The sequence below is a fragment of the Triturus cristatus genome, chromosome 4_1 (genome assembly GCF_964204655.1).
Source record: "Triturus cristatus chromosome 4_1, aTriCri1.1, whole genome shotgun sequence".
In the NCBI taxonomy this organism is placed as follows: domain Eukaryota; kingdom Metazoa; phylum Chordata; class Amphibia; order Caudata; family Salamandridae; genus Triturus; species Triturus cristatus.
In genome coordinates, this window is record NC_140585.1 from 918236970 (window position 1) to 918258591 (window position 21622).

Sequence of the window (21622 nt, forward strand, 5' to 3'; positions counted from 1 at the left end):
TTATCTGTATTACTTAATCACACAAGCACAGTATGCATACTTCTGGTATCATCCATATGCTAGGCTGCAATACCCGAGACCAGAATGTTCGCAGGTTCGCCCTGGCTCTCTGTCGATAATCCTCCTGCACGGACTCCCGGGATCATCCTCGGAAATACAAACGTTACATAGGGCTTGGGAAAAACTGTGCCGATACATGAATGCTGACTATCTTTATTCTCCACACTTACCTTTGCACGACAATCCATGGATTCCTCCAACCTTCGAGACCCTGACTAAACAGACCTTATCCCAGTGTGAATTACCCCCTGTAGGAGATCTCTTCTAAGATGCCGAATTGCGATATGTGTTGAGCATGGCAGAGGGACACACAGTGTCCCCGGTGGATAGGTTCCTCTTACACACAGCATGGGTTTCCACACAAGCTGCTCTGGGCTCCTCGACAGCAGAAACCAGGGATTTAGCCCCACTCTCTCGGATCATAGCATCAGCTGATAATTCACATCTAGTTTCCCATCTGTACCAATTAGCTCAGACACTCCGACCCCCTGTGGGAGGGAAGGCTCGTACGGCATGGGAGAGGGATTTGGGCCAACCCTAAACTGACAAAACTTGGACTTTTTGCTGTGAGCAGACCCAGTGCATCTCTACCAACTAGAAGCACAACCTTCTCCACTTTAAATACCTACATAGGGCTTACATCACACCAGCACTCCTTGCCAAGTTGGACCCTTCTAGATCCCACAACTGCACAGATGTGCTGCGGACGCCAATTTACTACATTTGGCATTTTGTGGGAGAAGTTTTTTGCTACCTTACTTCAATGACTGAAACAGACTTGGCCCCCTCCCCGTTACTGGCACGGTTAGGATACATCCAACCTTTGGACGCTGGAATACGACGTTTAACTGCTACTGCCCTACTCCTCACAAAGAAGCAGGTGTCCAGGAACTGGGGCACTTCCATGGCCCCAGTAATTAAGGCATGGCTGAATGATTGAATTTACTGTGATATGACCAGTGATACCTATGCAACACTGCTGCCCCTCTCCTCCAGGCCCAAGAATATATGGCAACCCCTCCGTTCTTACCTTTTGCTCCATCCCGATGTAACGGATTGAAGGTGTCCATCCCCAGCTACTCTAGGGACCCTTTGTGCAGCGATGGGAGGGGAATCTGGAGATCGTCAAGTGCTTGCATGCACCGATCATCCACTGGGACATACTAATAGCATACCACTGTCCCCACTGTGGTGGACTCTATTAATGTGAATTTGTCTTGCCTTCCTCACTATCTCTTTTTGTCCCTTTATGCTGATGTCTCTATAACTGGACAATTCATGATTAACTGTGCTATTGCTCGTAACGCCGATGCAGATTGTTTTTAATGCCATTGTGGCAGACATTTGCATGCATTCTATTCATACCCTGTTTCTCTCTTGTTTCTCTGATATAGATATGTACCCTTGTATGGTTGATTAGGTTGATTTGTGTTGTTTCTTTTCATTGTTCTTTTATTGCATGCTGCTATTCTGTTCCTTTGAAATCAATGTCCAATATGGCTACAACTATGTACCTATGTGGCAACTGAATCATTGAAAAAATTCAATAAATTTATTTTAGAAAAACAAAACAGATAATCAATTTATTTGAAAACAGTTAAATGTGATGAACTGAAGGCCAAAGGCATTCTAATTTATCATGCTTTATGTCCCAGTGGACCAGAATGCCAAATTCCCTTGAATACACCTTTTTCACCAACTCACTAAAAAGCTAAGAGCAAGGTACTGGCATAATATATGGCACAAGACCTGTTGGACCTCAATCACACCTCAAACTAGAAATGGATCATGCTTACCTCCAGAAATGTTAGCTTGGAATGATGCTATACCCGTACAGCTGGTGACTTAATAGCCATATGTCCTGTCCGATGTCCGTCTCTTTTTTCCACATCACACACCAAAACTAATATGAACTGCATCTGTAGTTTCACTGTTCCAAATTACTTTGCCTCTCCCCACTCACCACGTGATCAAAATCCTGAACAGTTCAGTGTCGATGGTGCAGCACACCCTGGAGGTCGTCAGGGAGGGAGCCGATGACTGTTTCAATATACAAGCCCAGGCGCTGTAGGGTGCCCTCACTCACAGAGAGGTGCTGGCTCTGTGCTCTCATCTGCAAGGGAATGGGACATTAGAACTATAATAAGCAGAGTGTAGAAAGTGATTTAAAGCCCAAGGAAAAGTATGTACTTGAAAGGAAACTTGGAAGAATACAAGGAGAAAGAAAGTGCAAACTATTTCTAACTGATCTGGTGTGGTCATTGGATGACTGGGACAGTGTCTCATTCAATCCAATATCATCCCCGCTGGATGTTGAGAGTAGGTCACTGGTCAGGGAACAGTAGCCTCAGACTTCACTGATTCCTGGGTTAACCTCGGAGGTGCAGGAGGCAAGTACTAGCCGATAGATCACGCGATGTTTACATGAGACAGAGATTAGGTGAGCCTTTTTTTCTCACAATTACGTTGTTTGCAGACAAGAGTCCTCTCTTTTTCATTGGCAACAACCACTTTACTTGTGGTCACTTCCAGTCAGCTCAAGGTGAGCATTCACCTCATCTGGTCTTACACTATCGGGTTACAACAGGGTAACCCTTTTTTCGTATCACATTTTTTCTTATGCAGTGGTTTTTAAGCTCTTCGACGTCAGCCTTTTCCTGGTTTCTTTTGTGCTGGTACTACACTTAGTGCACATATCACTATCTTTCTACTTGATGCACACATAGGTGCTACGGGGTTATTTCTTTAGGATTTTCCACTATCAACTCTCTTCACCTTTCTCATTGTATAGGTGTTTTTCCAGCTGGGTTTATTTTTTAAGGTTAGTCATTGTAGAACGGTTACCAGGCGCATTGTTGGGAACTGATATTTCTCCATGTAAATATGTAAATAGTTTACATTGAACAAATCTGTTTGTTTACAGACACGCCCCTTAGGAAGGGACCCCAGAGTCCCAAAATGCATTGGGCTAAAGGGTTTGACATCAATGGTTAGACATTCATATATTTCCACAAGGATTGAAACTTCATTTTCTTGAAATTTCTGTTTTGTACTAAAAACTGCATTTTCATGTATAATATGTACGGCTATTGACATTCAGTGTAAAATGATTATTGAATTGATTTATTTTTGAAAAATACATTGACAAATGAAACAGCCATTGAGAGTTTATTTGGTATTACATTGATGAAAATTGTAATAGAAATGTACAGAATAATTTAGAACCCATGGTTCTTAGTGAACAGTGCTCACCACAATCAGGTTGGTTTTCCTGTTAGATTTTCATTTTCAATTGCTTGTGCTGTCAACACGAGCAGTGGTGAAGCACCTTTCTTTTACAAAAAGAGTTAAACAATAGGCACTTTTGAATAAATAACAGTGATAGGTAGTGCATCTCCATCCTCCATACTTATAAAGTAGTAGAGAAGAGACCACCTATCAGAGAAGGACCCACCTATCAGGAAACTGTGTTTTCCATCCAGGCCACTGCCCTCACGAAAGGCAGATGTGGTTGTAACATACAGTCAAACTGTTTGGCAAGTTAGGTATACCTTAAGGGCTTTTCAGGGGTAATGGACTCATAGGAAACCTCCTGATTTTCTAATGAGGTCGGTCTACCTCTGGCAGTTGGTAATCTGGGACATCCTACAGGAGTAGAGAGGTCATGCAGGACAGAAGCACCGTAACATTTGAATGTTGGAGAAAATACGATCTGTTGCTGCAAGTCAAACACCTTCTGCACCGAAGCCTGTAGAAAATTGTACTTTGCTCTGGAAAGAGCCTTGAGCCAGTAACTTAAGGAATGTAAAAGAGTAATAGCAGCCTGAAAGAATGGGCACAGCTCACTTGCAAACACCCAAACGTTCATGCCTCAACAGAAAGTGCTACCAACAACACAGACCAGTAGACTACAGTGAAAAATGTATCTCGCAAACCTCTACAGAGGGATTAGGCTGAACATGAAATACTATACGGGTCAGTGGTCGTTTGTTGCTTCTTACACACAAATTAAACACAACACACCCTCAACAGATGTTCTCCAAGAGGGCATTGTGGAAGCTTACCAGTTTGTCCCGAAGTTTCAGGACTAGATCAACAATCTCCACCTCCGACTTGTCTTTCATCCATGTTTCAATATCCTAAAGGAGAGAGATAAGTTACTGCAGTACTAATGTTCTCCCCCAATATTTCTCATTAATTAAAACAAGCTATGATTAATGGCAAGAGAATCCTTTGCATATATATATATATATATATATATATATATATATATACACACACACACACACACACACACACACACACACACACACACACACACACACCCACCCACACACATACATAAATACAATGACGGCTAAGCAATAGCAAAACGGTTCCATGTATATTTATAGTGCAATGCGAAAGAAACAATCTTGAATTACCCGCAGTAATGTAAATCAACTGCAAAATCAACAGTTGATGGACTGAATGCAGAACAATGTCATACATTCACCCCAGTACAGAGATCTGGGCCTATCGTTCTTTTGCTCACCATGCCTTCGCAGTTTGAACCCAGCCATATGCAAATCAGTCTTGACCCTGTGCCTCATGGGAACAGTCCAGCCCGAACTGCCAAGCCAGGTTCTTCCTGGACTGGAAACAAGCAACTTAGGACTGGTTTCGGGGTTTCACCCCTCTTCAGCCAGGATAGCTTGACTCCAGTGGCATGGTGAGCAAAAGAATGATGGATTTAATCCAGATCTCTTGACTGGGGGTGAATGTTTTGATTTGTTCTGCATTCCGTCCATCAATTGTTTGTCTTTTGCTTTCTCGCCCCAAGTACGCCATGTATGCCCAGACGTGGGTCCTGGGCTCACTGTGCCACTGGAATCAAGCTATCCTGGCTGAAGAGGGGTGAAACCCCGAAACCGGTCCTAGGCCTGGCTTGGCAGTTCGAGCTGGACAGTTCCCATGAGGCACAGGGTCAAGACTGATTTGCATATGGCCAGGTCTAAACTGGGGTGGCATGGTGAGCAAAAGAATGATGGATTTAATCCAGATCTCTGGACTGGGGGTGAATGTTTTGATTTGTTCTGCATTCCGTCCATCAATTGTATGTCTTTTGCTGTAAGGTAAATCAACAGCACAATAATAATTCTGTAAATCAAGACAGAGTATGAGAATCTGACTCTCCAACCCTGAATCAATTAATCAATCAGCATTTGTTGTAGTGCAGCACTGTCACCCTTAGGGTTATCTAGGCGCTGAGAGTGCTGTGTCTCCATCAAAAAGCCAGGTCTCGAGTTTTTCTGAAGTCTGCCAGTGGGTGCTGTTCAGAGGTAGAGGGGCAGGGTGTTCCAGGTAATGGCAGTGATGTAAGATAAGGAGCAGTCCCCACTGCAGCTGCGAAGGATGCAGGGGGTGTGCAAGGGCGAGAGAGGCGAATCACAAAGGTCTTGCAGGTAGGTGAAAGTTAATTCGGTGGTTGATGTAGAAATGGTCGTAGGTTGTGCAAAGCCTTGTATGTATGTGTGAGAATCTTGAACTGGCATCTCTTCTGGATGGGTAGCCAGTAGAGGTTTCTGAGGTGGGGGTGATGCAGGTCTGTCTGGGGAGGTCCAAGATGAGTCTGGCTGTGGTGTTCTGTATGGTCCGGAGTCTTTTGAGGAGCCCAGTGGAAATTCCGGCATAGAGAGTGTTGCCACAGTTGAGGAGGCTGGTGACAAGGGCCTCGTTGACTGTCTTTCTGGTTGATTGGGATCCATCTGAAGATTCTGCGGAGCATGTGGAAGCAAGAGGAGGCAACTGCGTTGACTTGTCGTTTCATGGTTAGCTGGCTGTCGAGGATGATGCAGAGGTTGCGTGCATGGTCTCTCAGTGTGGGTGTTGGTCTGAGTTCCGCTGGCCACCAACTGTGGCCTAATGTGGAGGTGTTATTCCCTAAGATCAGTATTTCTGTTTTGTCGGAGTTGAGTTTGAGGACAGCTGTCCCTTATCCATTTGGCTACATCAGTTATGGCGTTGCAGAAGTTGGTTTTGAAATTGGGAGTGTCCTTGGTGAGCGAGAGGATAAGCAAAGTGTCGTTGGTGTAGGAGATTATGTTGTCTGTGGGATCTGTTAACGTCTGCGAGAGGTGTCATGTAGATATTGAACAGAGTGGGGCTGAGGGATGATCCTTGGGGAATGACGCATACAATGCCTTTGGGTGCGGAGGTGAAGGGAGTCAAATGGATGCTTTGAGGGTGTCGTGAGAGGAAGGAGGTGATTCACTTGAGGGTGCTTTGCTATATGCTGATGTTGTGGAGTCTGTCGATTAGAGTTGTTCTATGGGTTAGCCACTCCCTATTTACAACACTAAGTTAGCATAACCGAGTCAACTGTTAGAAAGCCAGCTTGCCGTTTCTGCTGCTTTGCACGCGACACTGTTGTTATATGTTATTCATTTTAGAAATGCTTACTCGACTTTGCCTTACAGGATAACAGTTTATTGTTTAACTTTCTTAACAGTGTGCTGCGACCTTCGTCTGTACATCATGTAAAGAACAAGGCTAGGACACTAGACGGTGCAGAGTGTTGTGTTCAGATTGATCGTACCACGTTTTAGACATATCATACATGCAGCTGCCAATATCTGAAGGACAAGTGCCTTTAATATTACCGCATAGAATGTTTTAGGATTCATTCGAACAGAAGAGCTGATGCATGAGAGAGCTAGCTCATCCTTTGATGTGATTCTACTAAGCTGATCTATACGGTATGGGGTCCCCCCTGTTAGCCTATGAGACCTTCTATTAGTCTAATAATAATTTATTAGTTGCTAGAGAAAGGAGTGTGGCTGCATACCACTGTCATTATTATTATGATTGCTCCTTTTATTCTGTATGGTATTGCAACAATGCTGATGGTTTTGATCTTGACCATTTGTCTGCTAGTGTTAGCCAAAGTACTGCATCTTAGGACGCGAGGTTTATAAAATAAACTCTTTAAACTTTACCGTCTCTGTATTATTCTCTTGTGGACTGATAAAGAAGTACAAACTGGTATTTCGGATGCACACCACTCCTGAGAAATATCTAAGTTGCATGTTCTGGTTTGTCTATACATTGGGACCGCCTAGCTAGATCTAGGCTAACGAATGGGACACTAAGCTAGTCAGATATGGGGTTCTTGGTTCTGAGGGGAGTTTCTGGTACACCACAATTCTCTGAGGTCCTGGTTTCCTGCGCATAGTTCTGTGCAAACGCAGAATCCCTGCAACAGAGTGTGGTGGGATATGGTGTCGAACACAGCAGAAAGGTCGAGGAGGATCAGGGCCACAGTTTCTCCGCAGTCGAGGAGGGTTCTGATGTACTCTGTGGCAGCAATTAGTGCGGTCTTGGTGCTGTGAATAGCATGGAATCCTGATTGTGAGGTGTCAAGTAGGTGGTTGAGTTCCAGGTATTTGGTGAGCTGTTGGTTGATGGGTTTCTCGAGAACTTTGGCCGGGTAGGGGGGCAGGGAGATCAGTCTAATTTTTTAAGTTACTGGGGTTGGCAGACAGTTTCTTCAGGAGTGGTCTGACCTCTGCATGTTTCCATCCGCCCGGGAAGGTTTCTGTGGAGATGAAAGTGTTGAGGATGCTGGTGAGTTCTGTGCTGATTGGTTTGGCTCCGAGGGTGAAGAGATGGTGGGAATAGTGAATGGATGACATGATGGTTGTGGTGGTCTGAGTGGTAAGTGGAGGCCAGGTGGTTATCGTTTGGCTGGTGTTCGCTCGCTGGTTGTGGTTGTACAGACTGATAATGGTGGGTTGGTGGTCAAAGTTGTTGTAGATGGTGGCAATCTTGCTGTAGAAGTAGTCAGAGAGGGTATCGCAGTGTTCTTCGAAGGGGTGGATAGTATTTTCTGTGGCTGCCGAGTTGGAGAATTCCTTGACAATTTTGATGAATTCCTTCGAGATGTTAGCCGCGGTGTCGATGCATCAGTGCTCTCTTGGCTTCCATGATGCATAGGTGATAGTCGATGAGGGCTGCTTTGGGAGTAGCTCTATTGAATGGGTTCCTTGGTGATGCACCCTCTCTTCTCAAACTGGTAGCAGTTGTGCTTGATGGTTCTGAGCTCTGAAGCGTACCAGCTGGCTAGTTGGAGGTCTTGTAGGTATTTGCTGGTTTCAGCAGGGCAATTCTCTTGCTGCATTTGTTGGATGGCCTGGTCGAGATCTGCTGAAGTTTCCGGTCTTGTAGGGCTGAGGGCCTCGGTCCATTGTGTTTCAGTAACCTTACCCCAGCTGCACGGGTGGAGCGGTGTTGCTTGGCGGGAGTACGCTGGGCGTGGGAGATGGTACAGTGCACAATGGCGTGGACGGTCTAGGTGAGCTCTGTGGTGTGGGTGAATAGGATTCTGTCGCTGGAGGTGAAGATGGCATTGAGTGCATGTCCAGCTTTCTACATGGGTTCGGTGACTAGCAGGGTGAGGCCAATGTTGTGTAGGTTCTCCAGGAGGGAGGCAGAGTTGGCATCATTGCGGTCATCAATGTGGAAATTGAGATCGCCGAGCAGGACGTAGTGGCGAGAGTCGATGGCAAGAGGGGCGATGCTGAGATTGGAGATGGCGTCACAGAAGGCTTGTCAGGGTTCTGGGGGTCTGTACCAGAGGGTGCCTCTTAGAGTTTATTTGCAGTCAGAAGTTGAGGTGTTCCATGAGGGTTGGGTTGTCATGAACAACAACTGTAGCAGCTAGCATCAGTAAGCCAGATCTGACCTCTTTCCCTCTCTCTCTGGGAATGGTGCAACAGGGGCAGCAGCTGTGGGTGCGATGGAAATCTGCACGACTGCCTCAGTGAGCTTCACCGAGGCATCCGCACCCCTCATTTTATACATTAAAACCTGGGTTACACAACATCATGTTCCTTTCCTGCACCAATGGTTCTCATGAGGATATCAGTGTTTTCGCTAACCCATGATCCTCCTCCTGACCCAAAATTCACCTCTTGCCCTCACTAGTACCAATCATTCATCCTCGCAGAGCCTTCAAACTTCTCCCAGGCTAGTTCAGGGTCAGTACAACTTCAACGATAGGTCTCCCACGATGAACATATATCGGACTGGTTCAGTAAACACTGCATCTTGGCAGATCGTTGTGTCTATTAACAAGCGTGACAAGATCATCTGCTATCTCAGCATGGTATGTGGGTTTTCTGCATCATTTTCAGTCATCAACACTGCCTAAGCTAATTAACCCTTTTGCGTCACAATGTCTTCCGCACACTATTCCCTATATACTGCACACCCGATGTGCAGAGTGTTTCTTAGCAAGCACACTGTTTATCTGAAATAATACACACACCTATTTTCATGTTGCATAACAATAATTCTGTAAACTGTTTGAAATCATACATTTAGAACAGAACTATCTGCATCAGTTCTCTGACACATGTCCTTTCCCTTATAACATTCTTTCACAGTTAATTTGCTTGTGTGAATTTGAAATTTTTATTAAGTGACAAAATCTCCTGTAGCTCACCCACTAATAGTTCCTCCTGTACTATCCTCTGGTGAAGTCACTTTTCCTCCAATTTTTACTTCGTAGCTCATTCTCAAAAAGACCAGTGATCCATGTGAAAAACATGTCTTATCCCATGTTCCATAGTTCTCCAATCGCACTTTTGTGTGCTAGCATCTACTGTCCTTGTCCTATGGTTAAATATTTATTTAGGTAAGACCTCAACTCATGTTTCAACCAATCATATAACTAAAATGTGTTTCAATTCTCCAGATACACTACAGTGCTCAGCATCTCAAATGTCGTCTAGGCTCCCATCAGAGAAATATCTTATGGAAACATCAGCAACATCTCTTCTGTAAGTAAATACGCAAGATGAGTCAAAAGGCACCCTTTGAAGGTACACCCGGAAGGACTCTAGGGTATTCAACAAGACTAAGGCCACCAAGTAGTTCTCCCATTCGCCTGTCCTCCAACAATAAATATGGACAAAAGTATCAACAGTACCCCATAAAAGAAAATGACATATTGCATGTACCCTTTCCAGCTCCAAATCTGGCTTCGTTTTCTGCCAAATTCAGCAAATCCCTTGATGCACATCAATCATTTGTTCACTGTAGAGCAGCTGAAGAACAGCTTAGCGGGTCTTGTTTGAAAACATTCACAGAGGAATTTGCAGTTAAAGGTTCTCAGCGGGACTACTCTGTATTCTGATTTTAATGTACAATGAAGCACACAGAGGAGCAATGTGAACAAGCTATTCTCTAATTTTACAGCAATGCTTGCTTTTGCCATCCATTAGTAGAGATTTGCAGACATATGTAAAGCAAAAAGTCTTGCCAGGAAAGAGTGGAACTCACAGCCTCACAGATGACTTCAAGGTGGAGGGTTTCTAGCTTCTGGGTCATCTCCTTATGCCTCTGGCGGTACCAGCCGTCAAAGTTAGGAGACCTGAAAAAGCGCCTGTGAAAAAATGGCATATGATCGACTGAGATGCTGAAACAGAGTACAATAGGCAGTATCATTCCGTCTACACTGCATGCTTCTGCTACTTCATCAAAACTCAATTCCACTCTCCCCAACATTTACCCTTACCGGGCTTCTGCTCGCCATACTCTCCGTGTCGCTGACCCACTTCCAGTTAGGAATACAAAAATGTGATGGATGGACTGCTTGAAGGACCTGGCTTGTCAGTTCGGGCTGGACTGTTACTTTTGGAGCAGGGCCAAGGCTGATTTGCATATGGCTAGATTCAATCTGAGCTTAATTCAAGCTTCCATACATCTCTTTATTTTACTCTTCGTTGTCCCACCGATGTACACTTTGCCACCAAGCTGCATCCAACTGAAGATACCCAAATAGGCTGAAATTGGTCTTGAGTTGCTTAAGTCCAGCTCAGACAGGGCCCTTCTTGGCAGTTCGGCTCGACTGTTTCTACTGGAGTGGGACCAATGCTGATTTACATGTGGCTGGGTCTAATCAGAGGTGTACTGGAATGCAACCTCGGGTAATAACCACTGGCTAACATTAAATCAAGCATTCAAGCCATTACTTTTTTGTATTCTCCACTTCCAGTCATCATACATCATATCCAAGGCCACCTCGCCTTCATGGAATCTGTCACTTCAAACAACACACTTCTTACTTGAAAGCCTTCCACTTAAATGAGGTCCACCACCATTCCAGTATTGCTTTCAACTAAAACAGCTTTCACGTGTGGCACAATCTCCTTGCAGGCTCAGGTTCAATGGCTTCCTCGTCACATCTGTTCAAATTCCCACTACCTTGCCTGATCAGTCACAGAATGCTGATCAGATCTGACACCCATTCTTGCTACGTGGGTGCACGTTTATTATGCTACACGTGTTATATCTGTATAGCAGGCCGGCTTATGGAAAAGAGTAGAGCCAACATCCACATCTTGCACTCTCATTACAAATGGAGTCCACAAGTCACATACGACTCATCAATGTCACGATTGTCTAGAAGGATGTACACCTAAGCAAGAGTTAAACCCATACCTGTAGAGTCCAAGCCAGTCCCCCTTGAGGACTGAAGTAAGCTGGGGGCCTGCATGTTCCAGCGTCTTCAAAAACTCCTCCTGCCGGAAAGGACGCACCTGAGGAGGATTCTGAACCGCAGAGAGAAAGACGACAACAGGAGTTTGAAGAATATGAAAATATCACCATGGTGAACAGAAAAGGAAAAATTACAATGCGGGTCAACGGGTGCATAAATGGTGGTAGGAGAAGGAGATTACTATTGTGCTGTGAGGCAGGAACTGCAAGGGAAGTAGGAGACAGACAACTGGGATGTATGGAGAGAGGGACAGTTGGAGAAAGAAGGAGATTGGAGGGTTGGTCGAGGGTATTCAAACAAGAGAGTTATAAGATCATGGGTGGAGGAAGCAATTCAGATTACTTGGGTGAAGGGAGACATTGAGGGGGGATTGCTGGCCCAGAGGAAGAGGGAAAAGTGGAGGAACGAAATAATCTATCCCATGTTTCTACTTCCCCAGCTCACCAAGTACTCAGACCCTGAAGATTCACAAGAACAGTTGAATATAAAGTCAGAGACAAAGTAAGAGAGCGAGCGAGAGAGAGGGGGAGAGAGAGAAAGCCAGGGAGAGCAAAGAGAATGTTAGGTAGAAGCTTAAGCAACCTGCGATCTCAGTGCAAGATTGATGCAGAATTAAGAATACATGTGTAAAGAAAGAAATTCTCTTGGTTATGTATAACCCCCTAAACCACAATTATGCCAAGTTCAATCCAAACTTTCAAACAAACTTAACTTGGGTTCTAAAATGCCCAAATCAATAGCCGCATATAACTCAGAGACAAAGAGACAAGATCAAATAAAAATTGTTGTTGTAATTTATTGACAAAAAATATATCCACATATCTACAGCCCTACAGTTGGGTTCATACATACATGCAACATAAAGTACAAAAACATATAATATAAAATATATTATTTGAGAGCAAGGATGTAATGTGAAATCAATATATTCATCACAGAATGGTATAATTCCAGAATAAATCAATATATGCGTATCACAGGTCTATTCTTTGCACAATAGATCCACGGAGGACGTACCATTAGGAATTGCACGCCTTTGAAATAAGGAAAACGGCTAATTTAGTTCCCAGTCTTCAATCTTAAATCAAACAAGGATTACTTTAGTCTCTGATTCATATCAGGTGCATTTTTAAATATACCTCCAACGAGAAGACTGCGTTGATTATTGGTAATCCGACAATATCCATGCGGATTTCTTTGACTCAGTGGGCCGGATCTAAGTGGGCTGAGACCCTGATACCCCACATGTATGTACAATAATTGAGGACCTTATAGTTTGAACAAACAGGGACTTCAAGGTACTTCAGCAAGAATATATAGAATACAGATAACATCCATATATCTGTCTTTCTGAGCGGATTACACCCTTTGTGGGGGTTTTTAAACTGTTTAGAAAAATTGGAGAGTTTTTATCTTTGTCCTGATGAAGGTGGGATCTATATAAGAGTTTACCACCGAAACGCGTCGACGCCTGTGTAATTCAGAATTGGTCTAAAATCCAGGAACTGTTTCATATTTGGATCTATTGTGCAAAGAATAGACCTGTGATACGCATATATTGATTTATTCTGGAATTATACCATTCTGTGATGAATATATTGATTTCACATTACATCCTTGCTCTCAAATAATATATTTTTATATTATATGTTTTTGTACTTTATGTTGAATGTATGTATGAACCCAACTGTAGGGCTGTAGATATGTGGATATATTTTTTGTCAATAAATTACAACAACAATTTTTATTTGATCTTGTCTCTTTGTCTCTGAGTTATATGTGGCTATTGATTTGGGCATTTTAGAACCCAAGTTAAGTTTGTTTGAAAGTTTGGATTGAACTTGGCATAATTGTGGTTTAGGGGGTTATACATACCCAAGAGAATTTCTTTCTTTACACATTTGTGGTACCCTGTCTCTTGGGCAGTGGGGTCGCTCCCATATTGTTTATACAGAATTAAGAATACAGCCTACAGTAGCCCTCGAGGGAAACAAGATATTATGAGCTCATAAGGAGGTTGTTACAGATTTAAACGAGCATTGTTAGCTAATGTGAATTAAGTTATATTTTATCATCAATGCCAAATTCCACAACTCAATTACATTTCCGTCTTGTTTTATTGAGATGTGATATGTTCAAGTGACTGATTAATGTGTTGAAGATGATAGATTTTGGAAATGATCTGGACTTGCATGTTTAATAGGATAAGTTGGTGACATCATGAAGTCTTGCTGCCAAGACAAATAGCGGCACACATAGCAGAAGATCTTTAATGGACCACACACAATAAAATGATTCATTGATCATCATGTTTACTTTATGGCTTTTTTGTAAGTGCTTCAATGCCACATTTGGACATTTCAGAGCACGTCCCTAATGAGAAAAGTTATTCTAGTTATACTATGATTGTAAACTGGGAAGTCGTCAGTGGAAAGAATGGATAGACAAGTGCTGCCTATGAACTCCAAAAACTATTCTTTGCAATCCTCATATAGGACTTGGGAAGATGCAAAAGCCTTGGCATTTGAGAGTCACATGGGTTTTAGTCCCATGTGACACCATGCAGCAGCCTTCTACAAGACTGATTATGAAATAGTGCTGTGGTGTTTGGAAGTAGTTTGAGGTTCATCCTTGAGGGAGTCCTTTTCTAGCAGATGTAGGCATAACCACAGATGCTGGTTTTCAGGCTTTGGATCACTTGTGGGGTACTCCAGAAGCCTCTGTTATTGGTGCTGCTGATACTATGTTTATAATAAGAGTCGGAATTCACCAAAAGCAGGCTACGCAGTGTGATCGGCATGGCAATGTAATACACTGATTTAGGTTTGCCCACCAGTCGTCTAAATATGATCCTCTGCTCATGAATTATGACCTGGCACTTCACCATTTTACTGCCGGGCAAGGGTTGATGAAGGCTTGGGCAGAATAAGGTCTACCTAAACCTGGGCTTCACACTCACTACTTCTTGCTGGCCTCAATTCTGAATAAATTTGGGATAGGGCATGGTCGCCGATCCACTTATAAACCAAGCTTGTCCACTCCCGAGTCATCGGTCCTCCATCTTGGCTACCACCTGAGATTGCAGCCTTATCGTACATCACAGTAATTTGCCTTCTTTGTAATTACTTTGTTATATATGGCTTCCATAGGAACATTTTGTCTTGTACAACTGGATAGAAATCAACCTACACCGACAATCGACTTACACACAGCTGTAGTCAGCCTGGTGCCAGCTCTCAATGTGAGAGCAGACAGCACAGCTTTAGTCTTGAAAGGAGTGGGGTGGAGCGGAGATTGGTGGGGGTGGTTGGCAGGAGTTCAAGTGCTTATTATGAAGTTTGGGGGGGGGAGGGGTTTAAGGATGGTGGAGGGTTTGCAGAGGGTGAGGTAGGTGGCAGGGTGCCAGGTGTTTAACATTTATTTTGATGTCACAAATGGCTCCACCATTACTACTCTGCGCCTGCAGAGGTGCAGATGATTGGGGGTAGCAAATAAAATATAAAATTATATACTGTTAAAATGTGAATAACGGTGAATACCGGGGATATTTTTCACCTAGGGGTTCATAGTGACCTCATGGAGAACCTGAGCTTTGCTCTTATCGCCCATATGAAGTCACTGGGAACCCATCAGGGAAAAACATCTCCGTTATTCAGTTAAAGATCCATAGTTCTATATATTATGTGAATCGTACAATAGCATGTAGCCATTTATGGAATGTGATATTTACACCAAAATAAAGTACTGAACCTTAATTTGTTTAAACAGGTGCTCTGCTGAAGGGTGTTTAATGCAAAAGTCTCATTCAGGGGAACTTCTCAGTCACTCTCTTCAATATGATACTTGATATGCAAGAACTGCCCCATGCTCCTTTGAAATAGGCTACAGATCTAAAGTAGCAAAACCAAGCAGCTCTCTGACACAGACAGCACTGTACCTTCCAGGGGGTTATGGCTTTCTGCAAGGGCATCAGACTGGCCACGTACCGCTCCTTGAGGAGAGAGATAATAACAATAACATCAGATTCACTTCAGACTTCTCTACAAGATGTTTTTAGAGAAAGGCAGAAGTGAGGTGGAGAAAGCAAGATCACCATACTTTTAACCAAATAAATTCACTTCCAATATAATTCGTAGCTGTATGCGTACATTACAAAGATGAGGCATTGGCTGGCCTGCTCCACCTTCATGCTTGTGCTGCATTCCAAGTGGTCCCTTTCAACCAACAACTTATCCCAACCATTCATATGCTTTGGGCCTAACCACAACCATTGGTTGACATCTCCAATTCATTGTTCTGCTCATGGTTATGTCTGCCAGCTCCATCCATAACATTAACTTTATACAAGGTTCACAGATTGCGTGCCTCAGCGAAATCTTCTACTAAATTAACCTGCACCAGTTTTGCCCTTATGCGCCACCTACAACAAGTTCCACACGCTACTTGATATGCTAGTCTCTTCAATGACTGGTATGTGCATACCTTCTTCTTGGATGGACACAGTTTCAAATTACTTTGTAGTTTGCTTTCCTCAGCATCACTCACACCTTGTTTGATATCATCATCATCTCATTCATTAACCTTTTCCGCTTCAACAACTGGCTGACATTTCCACAAACAATGGATGACTGCCTCCAGCATAGGCAAGAGGATACTGTTCGAGAATGCAAATATTAAGTCAAAGAACCAAAAACATGAGATCAATATAGAAGAATCTCAGTTCCAAAACTGCCGAACTATTAAACAACAAAGGCCATAATCAGAAGCTGGTCCTAAACTAAGAAACACGCTTCCACTTGAAATTGCCAATTCTTGTCGGACTTCTCTCAAGTTTCTATAAGTCACCTAAAAATGTGTCATCCATGGCATTATCTCCACTGAACACAAAATGTATATGTGTCTGTCTCAAAGAATATGTGCTTATGGTTGTGTCCCCACGTGTTTTGCCAAAATGCCTGATCGCCTCCCCATCTGTTGCTCAGGAATCCTCATGCTCACCAGAGGTATGATGAAGCTCTGAGTGAGCTCAAGAAGGTGGCGTCTAAGCAGGACACTCTGCACCTCCGAGGGGCGTTTTCGCTGAATACCCTGTCAAAAGAACCAAGAATTAGAAAATGGAAACCTTCTGCATCATGGCTGATAAAATCTTTGAAATTCTATAAACTACACAGGGATAGTTATGCTCCTTGTAGATCAGTGCAAGTTGCCCCATCATAAGTATTACATTACCAAAACCTGTGACACAGATTAGCCACAACAAGGCCCACTTGAATTCTTGCAATATTGATAAAATGAAGACCTATTCCATCCACGTGGTAATATGTAATATAAGGAATCTTCATCAAATTCACAAACACTGAGTATTGCCAGCTATGTGGGGGTCGCGTCACACCTTTTTGTGATTTATGTATACACACATCACCCTTTCCCCCTCAAAATGTACATCATCTTTTCTTTTTAAAGAAACTGTAAAAGGAATAGTTCAAGAGGCTGCAGCTTCTAAAATATTTTGATTTCTCATTATAAAAAGACACTGAATGTAACAATAAGTTAGCAGGTAGGTAGCACAGCCTCATAGAGATTAAAACTTGCGCTGGATATTATACAGACCAGGCTAACCTGCTGTCCCAGAGTGCACTAGTAAAGCAGCTGACAGGAATTTTTAAATGTATGGCATGCAGTAGGATCGAACATCATATTACCGCTACAACTCTCAAAAGGGACCAGGTGGGTTGTTTATGAATGTCATAACTAGTCCCACATAGGTAACCTTTACCTTTTCATCATAGGATTTTGTCTGATATTCAAAAACACTGAATAGAATAGCAAGCTCAGCTCTAAAAACGGAAGGCAATAAACTAAAGAGAATGGAAAAAGGACCAAGAAACAGAAAACACTGGAGAGAATGGAAAAAGGGTGAGGAAACACAAAACCAAATGCGTTTCTTAGAGTAGGATGGTCGACATGAGCATCTGGGCTCTGGTTAGAATCTAAGCAGTCTTTGTATAGTATAAGCTTCTCTCCACTTAGCTGCTCTATACATTTTCACTACTTGGGACATTTTGAAAGCGAGCTGTAGTAGCTGCCTTTCTGCACATTAATTGGCCTGCAAATTACCATGGAATGGGCCTATTAACTTTCTGGTAACATCTTACAATAAATAAAACAGACCACTAGGCTATGGATAATTTTTACATGGCCAAACCTGTATGGATGCAATCAAAATTAACAAATGCATTTTTGCACTTTAATTTTATTCAAGTAAATATGAGAAACTCTCTTCATATCTAGGATGTGAAGTGACTTCTCTGTTGACGAGGGTGGATTTGGAAATAGTTGGGTTCTGGTTGACAAGGAAATCCAGCATTCCTTTTGGAAGGATGGATGCGTTTTCTATGAAATAAAGTATGTTAATAAGGACACAAGGCTTCAATTTCACTCGCCCTGTGAGCAAACACAATAGCAACTAGGAAAGCATCTTTCAACAAATACTGCAAAAGATCACATTTGTACCTCGATAGGTGAACCAAGAAAATATTGCGTTTGTACGACGAGAGAGTCTTCTAGTAGGAGGATAGACTCTGCTAAGACCCTCTCCAACATATTCATTACAAGAACTTTGAAAAAGGAAGCTTCCTAAGGTCTGTACCTACAAGCTGGACTGGCCACTAAAGTGCTAGCATCTTCTGGAGATGAGATGGAACAGCAAACAGTCATTAGCATTTAAGTTCTAGACACTATATTTTGTAACACCACCTTATGGATAAACCTTATTCTATAGGAAGAATCTTGTTTTCTTTACAGTTTACTACTGCTTGCTTTCTATCAACCAATACATGGAATAGATGTTGCCAGATATGGAAAACAATGCATTAGTTAAGATGTTTAGGTCTATACTCTGCCCTAATGCACTGGTATCTCCGAATGCAAGGTGGCACAGTATCATGAATATGTGATGGCTGAGGTCCTTACAAAATAATCAAAATTTAATAAGAAATAATAGCCTGCCAGCTTAACAGGAACATAATCCCCACTCTATCTATTAAAAAATAGTTCCGCGTCCAAGCGCATGATGGAAAAGTCTTTATGTCCAAATGTAAGGGGCTACTTGTGGTGGAGTAATCTGAGCGCAATTATTGGAAAAAATCAAGTTATGGCAGTAAATGGTCTAACGTTCTTTTAGGGTGACTGGATGCCAATCTTTGAATATGCCCACAGCAATAATCCCTAGAGAATACAAAAACTTCAGGGTTCAGTATACAGGGCCGGACTGGGAACCGAAAGCAGCTCTGGCAATTTTGTCAGACTAGCCATCCGGGGGACAGAGGGGTGCGCAAGTGTGAGGCACTGCTGCTTTTGTTACTGAGGGCCGATATTGCAACACCACTGCAAAACCGCCCCCCACCCTTTCAGCCTCCTGGGGCAACACTGGATGCCCCCTACGGCCAGTCCGTCCCTGACAGTATCTTCGAACTGGATGGTCATGTTCAAGATATTTGGATGGATGGGGCACTCATGGAATCAGTGGCATCATCCGAGCCCACAGGTTCCAACTTAGATTTAGGGCTAGCGACAAATTGTAACTTTAAAAGCAGCTACATGTAAACTATTATGTCAAGGAAGCCTATTGTAATGGTTCTGGAATCAGGACAGCAAGAATCAGTCAACAGGAATGTACCCCAAGATCTAGCAATATGTGGAATAAAACTCTGTCGCCTACCGGGTATTTATAGTGGCAGATGTGGTCTCACCTGTAATACAGAGCAGGTCACGGACAGTACAGCCTCGCCACATTTGTATTTCTAGAATTCATTGCTGCATATTCATGTCCTCTGGTGTACCAGGTACTTCTTAGGATGATTCCGGCCAGCTAGATGGTGGAGTGCTCAGAGTTCCTGGATCACCCAGCTCCTCTAGACGTACTCACATGGGTTTCAGTCGGCTGGCCCCAGCCCATATCAATTCCTACGCCTTTCCTCTATCTGAGCAGCAGATCTTTTTATTCTAGCAACAGACCTTTTTTCTAGAGACCAAGGCTCCCTTCCGCAAGACCGCAGCAATGAGGAATCTGTCCGTGGGTACATCAACACCTTCTTCAGGTCAGGACAAATATATTAATGGTGCAATGAGTGTGTATTTATCCTACAGTGGGCAAAAGTGCGTGAAGGCAGAGTCGACCAAAACATTCCTTAAATTGCAACCGATCCTCCAATCAGTAGGGAGTACAGTTTCCAGACTATTCTGCCTCTCCCCAAGTTTTCTGAACTAGCAGCCAGGAGCATAGCCAGTCTCAAATGGTCGTGAATACATGTGGATTCGCTGCAAGTAACCTCGGCCATTTGTGCTTGATAAGTGATTCCCAACCAAACATAGAAAAGGCGAGTTTAAGGTTCCGCTGATGGAAAACTGGTCTGATATGAGGTCAGGTGCAGATTTTTACCACCCCACCACACAACTATAATTGTGTGGCCAGAATCGTAGTACCAAAGGAAAAACTGAAGTTACATCCCTGGGGAGAACAGCAGGCTACAAGGAAATCACTGGTTTGTGCAGACATCAAGATGTTTATGGAACCATTCCCCCAAGTGCAATAGTCTTCTGGCACTGTAAGCCAAGCACAAGTAACCCAACACAATACACACTACAAAAACCACAGTAAAGAACATGGTTAAAGGTGAATTTATGGATTTAACAAGGCATGGAAAGATTGGCTAGTTTTCCATAATGGAAGCTGGTAAAAAGATCTGTTCTCCTGAACTACCATTCAGCTGCCATCACAAACAACGGGCCTAAAAGAACAAATACATATAAAAACGTTTCTCTTTGTAGAAAAGACTCCGGGCATCCTGCACTTATGAAGATATTGTCTGTATATAGGCAGATTTTGAAGAGCTCAGGATGGAGTACTTGATTCAAGAAAGTGCACTAAACACAGCCTGTGAACTGCAAGATCTGATGCTCCTTTCAATGCATTTAAGCAATTTCATCCAAATAAAAGGAGGGCATTGACATGTAGCTAATCAACAGGGATCGGGCCAGAGACCTGAGGCAAAGCCAAGTGTGTTACCCCACATAGCCCAAAATTACTTATGAGTTCCCAACTCTTTGGATAGTATCGCAATTGTAAGTCAAAGCCTAGATATTTTGTGTGTGATGCACAATAGCTTTTGCTGGATGTTGTACTTTTACACTAACTACTTTAGGTGAAAAGTTACTTGAAGGCCAACTGTACTGAACTTTGGTGATTAGACATCTGTCTGTTTGTCTCCTGGTTTCCCCAACAAAAACAACAAAGGAAAGTTTATGCTTTATCTTTAAATACGCTCAACAACTAGTTTCGAGGTTTACATCAAAGAAGTAGTAAATACACCAAAAAGGTGACAACTGCGTTTAGTCACAATTAGATTATGAACTGGTGGTACTAAAGTCTTTCACAGTGTCAAATACATTGGTTGTCTATCAGGATTCCATGCAAGCTATACCTTTGGAATACAGGTTTTCAACCAGTTTCCAAATTTTCCAAAGAAATTAATATTTTCCATCAATTCACAGTTTTCTCTCATATCAATCTCAGACAAAAATAACCTTTTGCATGGAAGACGCCTTTATTCCACCAGTTGTTTGGCAGTGTTTCTGCAGAGCTGTAGATTCACAGACAGATGTTATGCAAACTCATATTGATATATGGTTTCGGTCTGTGGAGAGGCTTTTTTCTAATTCTACCACCAATTATCACTGATACCGACCAGTTTAGAGCCAATCACAATGCAGAATGCTGATGTTGCATAGTCATGGTTTATACATTTATAATATTCCTTGATGGCCTTTTGCTGCGCATTCTGTAATTCTGCATATGCTTCCAATTTGTGATGTTATACTATTTGTACCTTAACAAACATTTAATAAATATTTAATGTTTAATTCACATTTTCTGTCTGCTAGCTTGTTTGCTTTGTTGCCATGGAGACAGTGTGAATTGACCTTCGCGTTTTTATTCTCAGAGGTATATTATCTACACTT

The 21622-nt window shown here is 42.8% G+C and overlaps 1 protein-coding gene across 2 annotated transcripts in view; it reads right to left on the reverse strand.

Moving 5' to 3' along the window:
• Positions 1-21622, reverse strand: part of DENND6B (DENN domain containing 6B) — a 269659-nt gene that overhangs the window by 15017 nt on the left and 233020 nt on the right. For both annotated transcript variants that reach the window (XM_085653729.1, XM_085653730.1), the window contains exons 15-20: positions 16601-16690; positions 15540-15593; positions 11545-11654; positions 10384-10486; positions 4125-4199; positions 2024-2173 (exon numbers count right to left, since the gene is read on the reverse strand). In XM_085653729.1, coding sequence (XP_085509855.1) covers positions 2048-2173; positions 4125-4199; positions 10384-10486; positions 11545-11654; positions 15540-15593; positions 16601-16690 — 558 coding nt within the window. In that variant the 3' untranslated portion in view covers positions 2024-2047. The remainder of the gene's footprint in view (positions 1-2023; positions 2174-4124; positions 4200-10383; positions 10487-11544; positions 11655-15539; positions 15594-16600; positions 16691-21622) is intronic.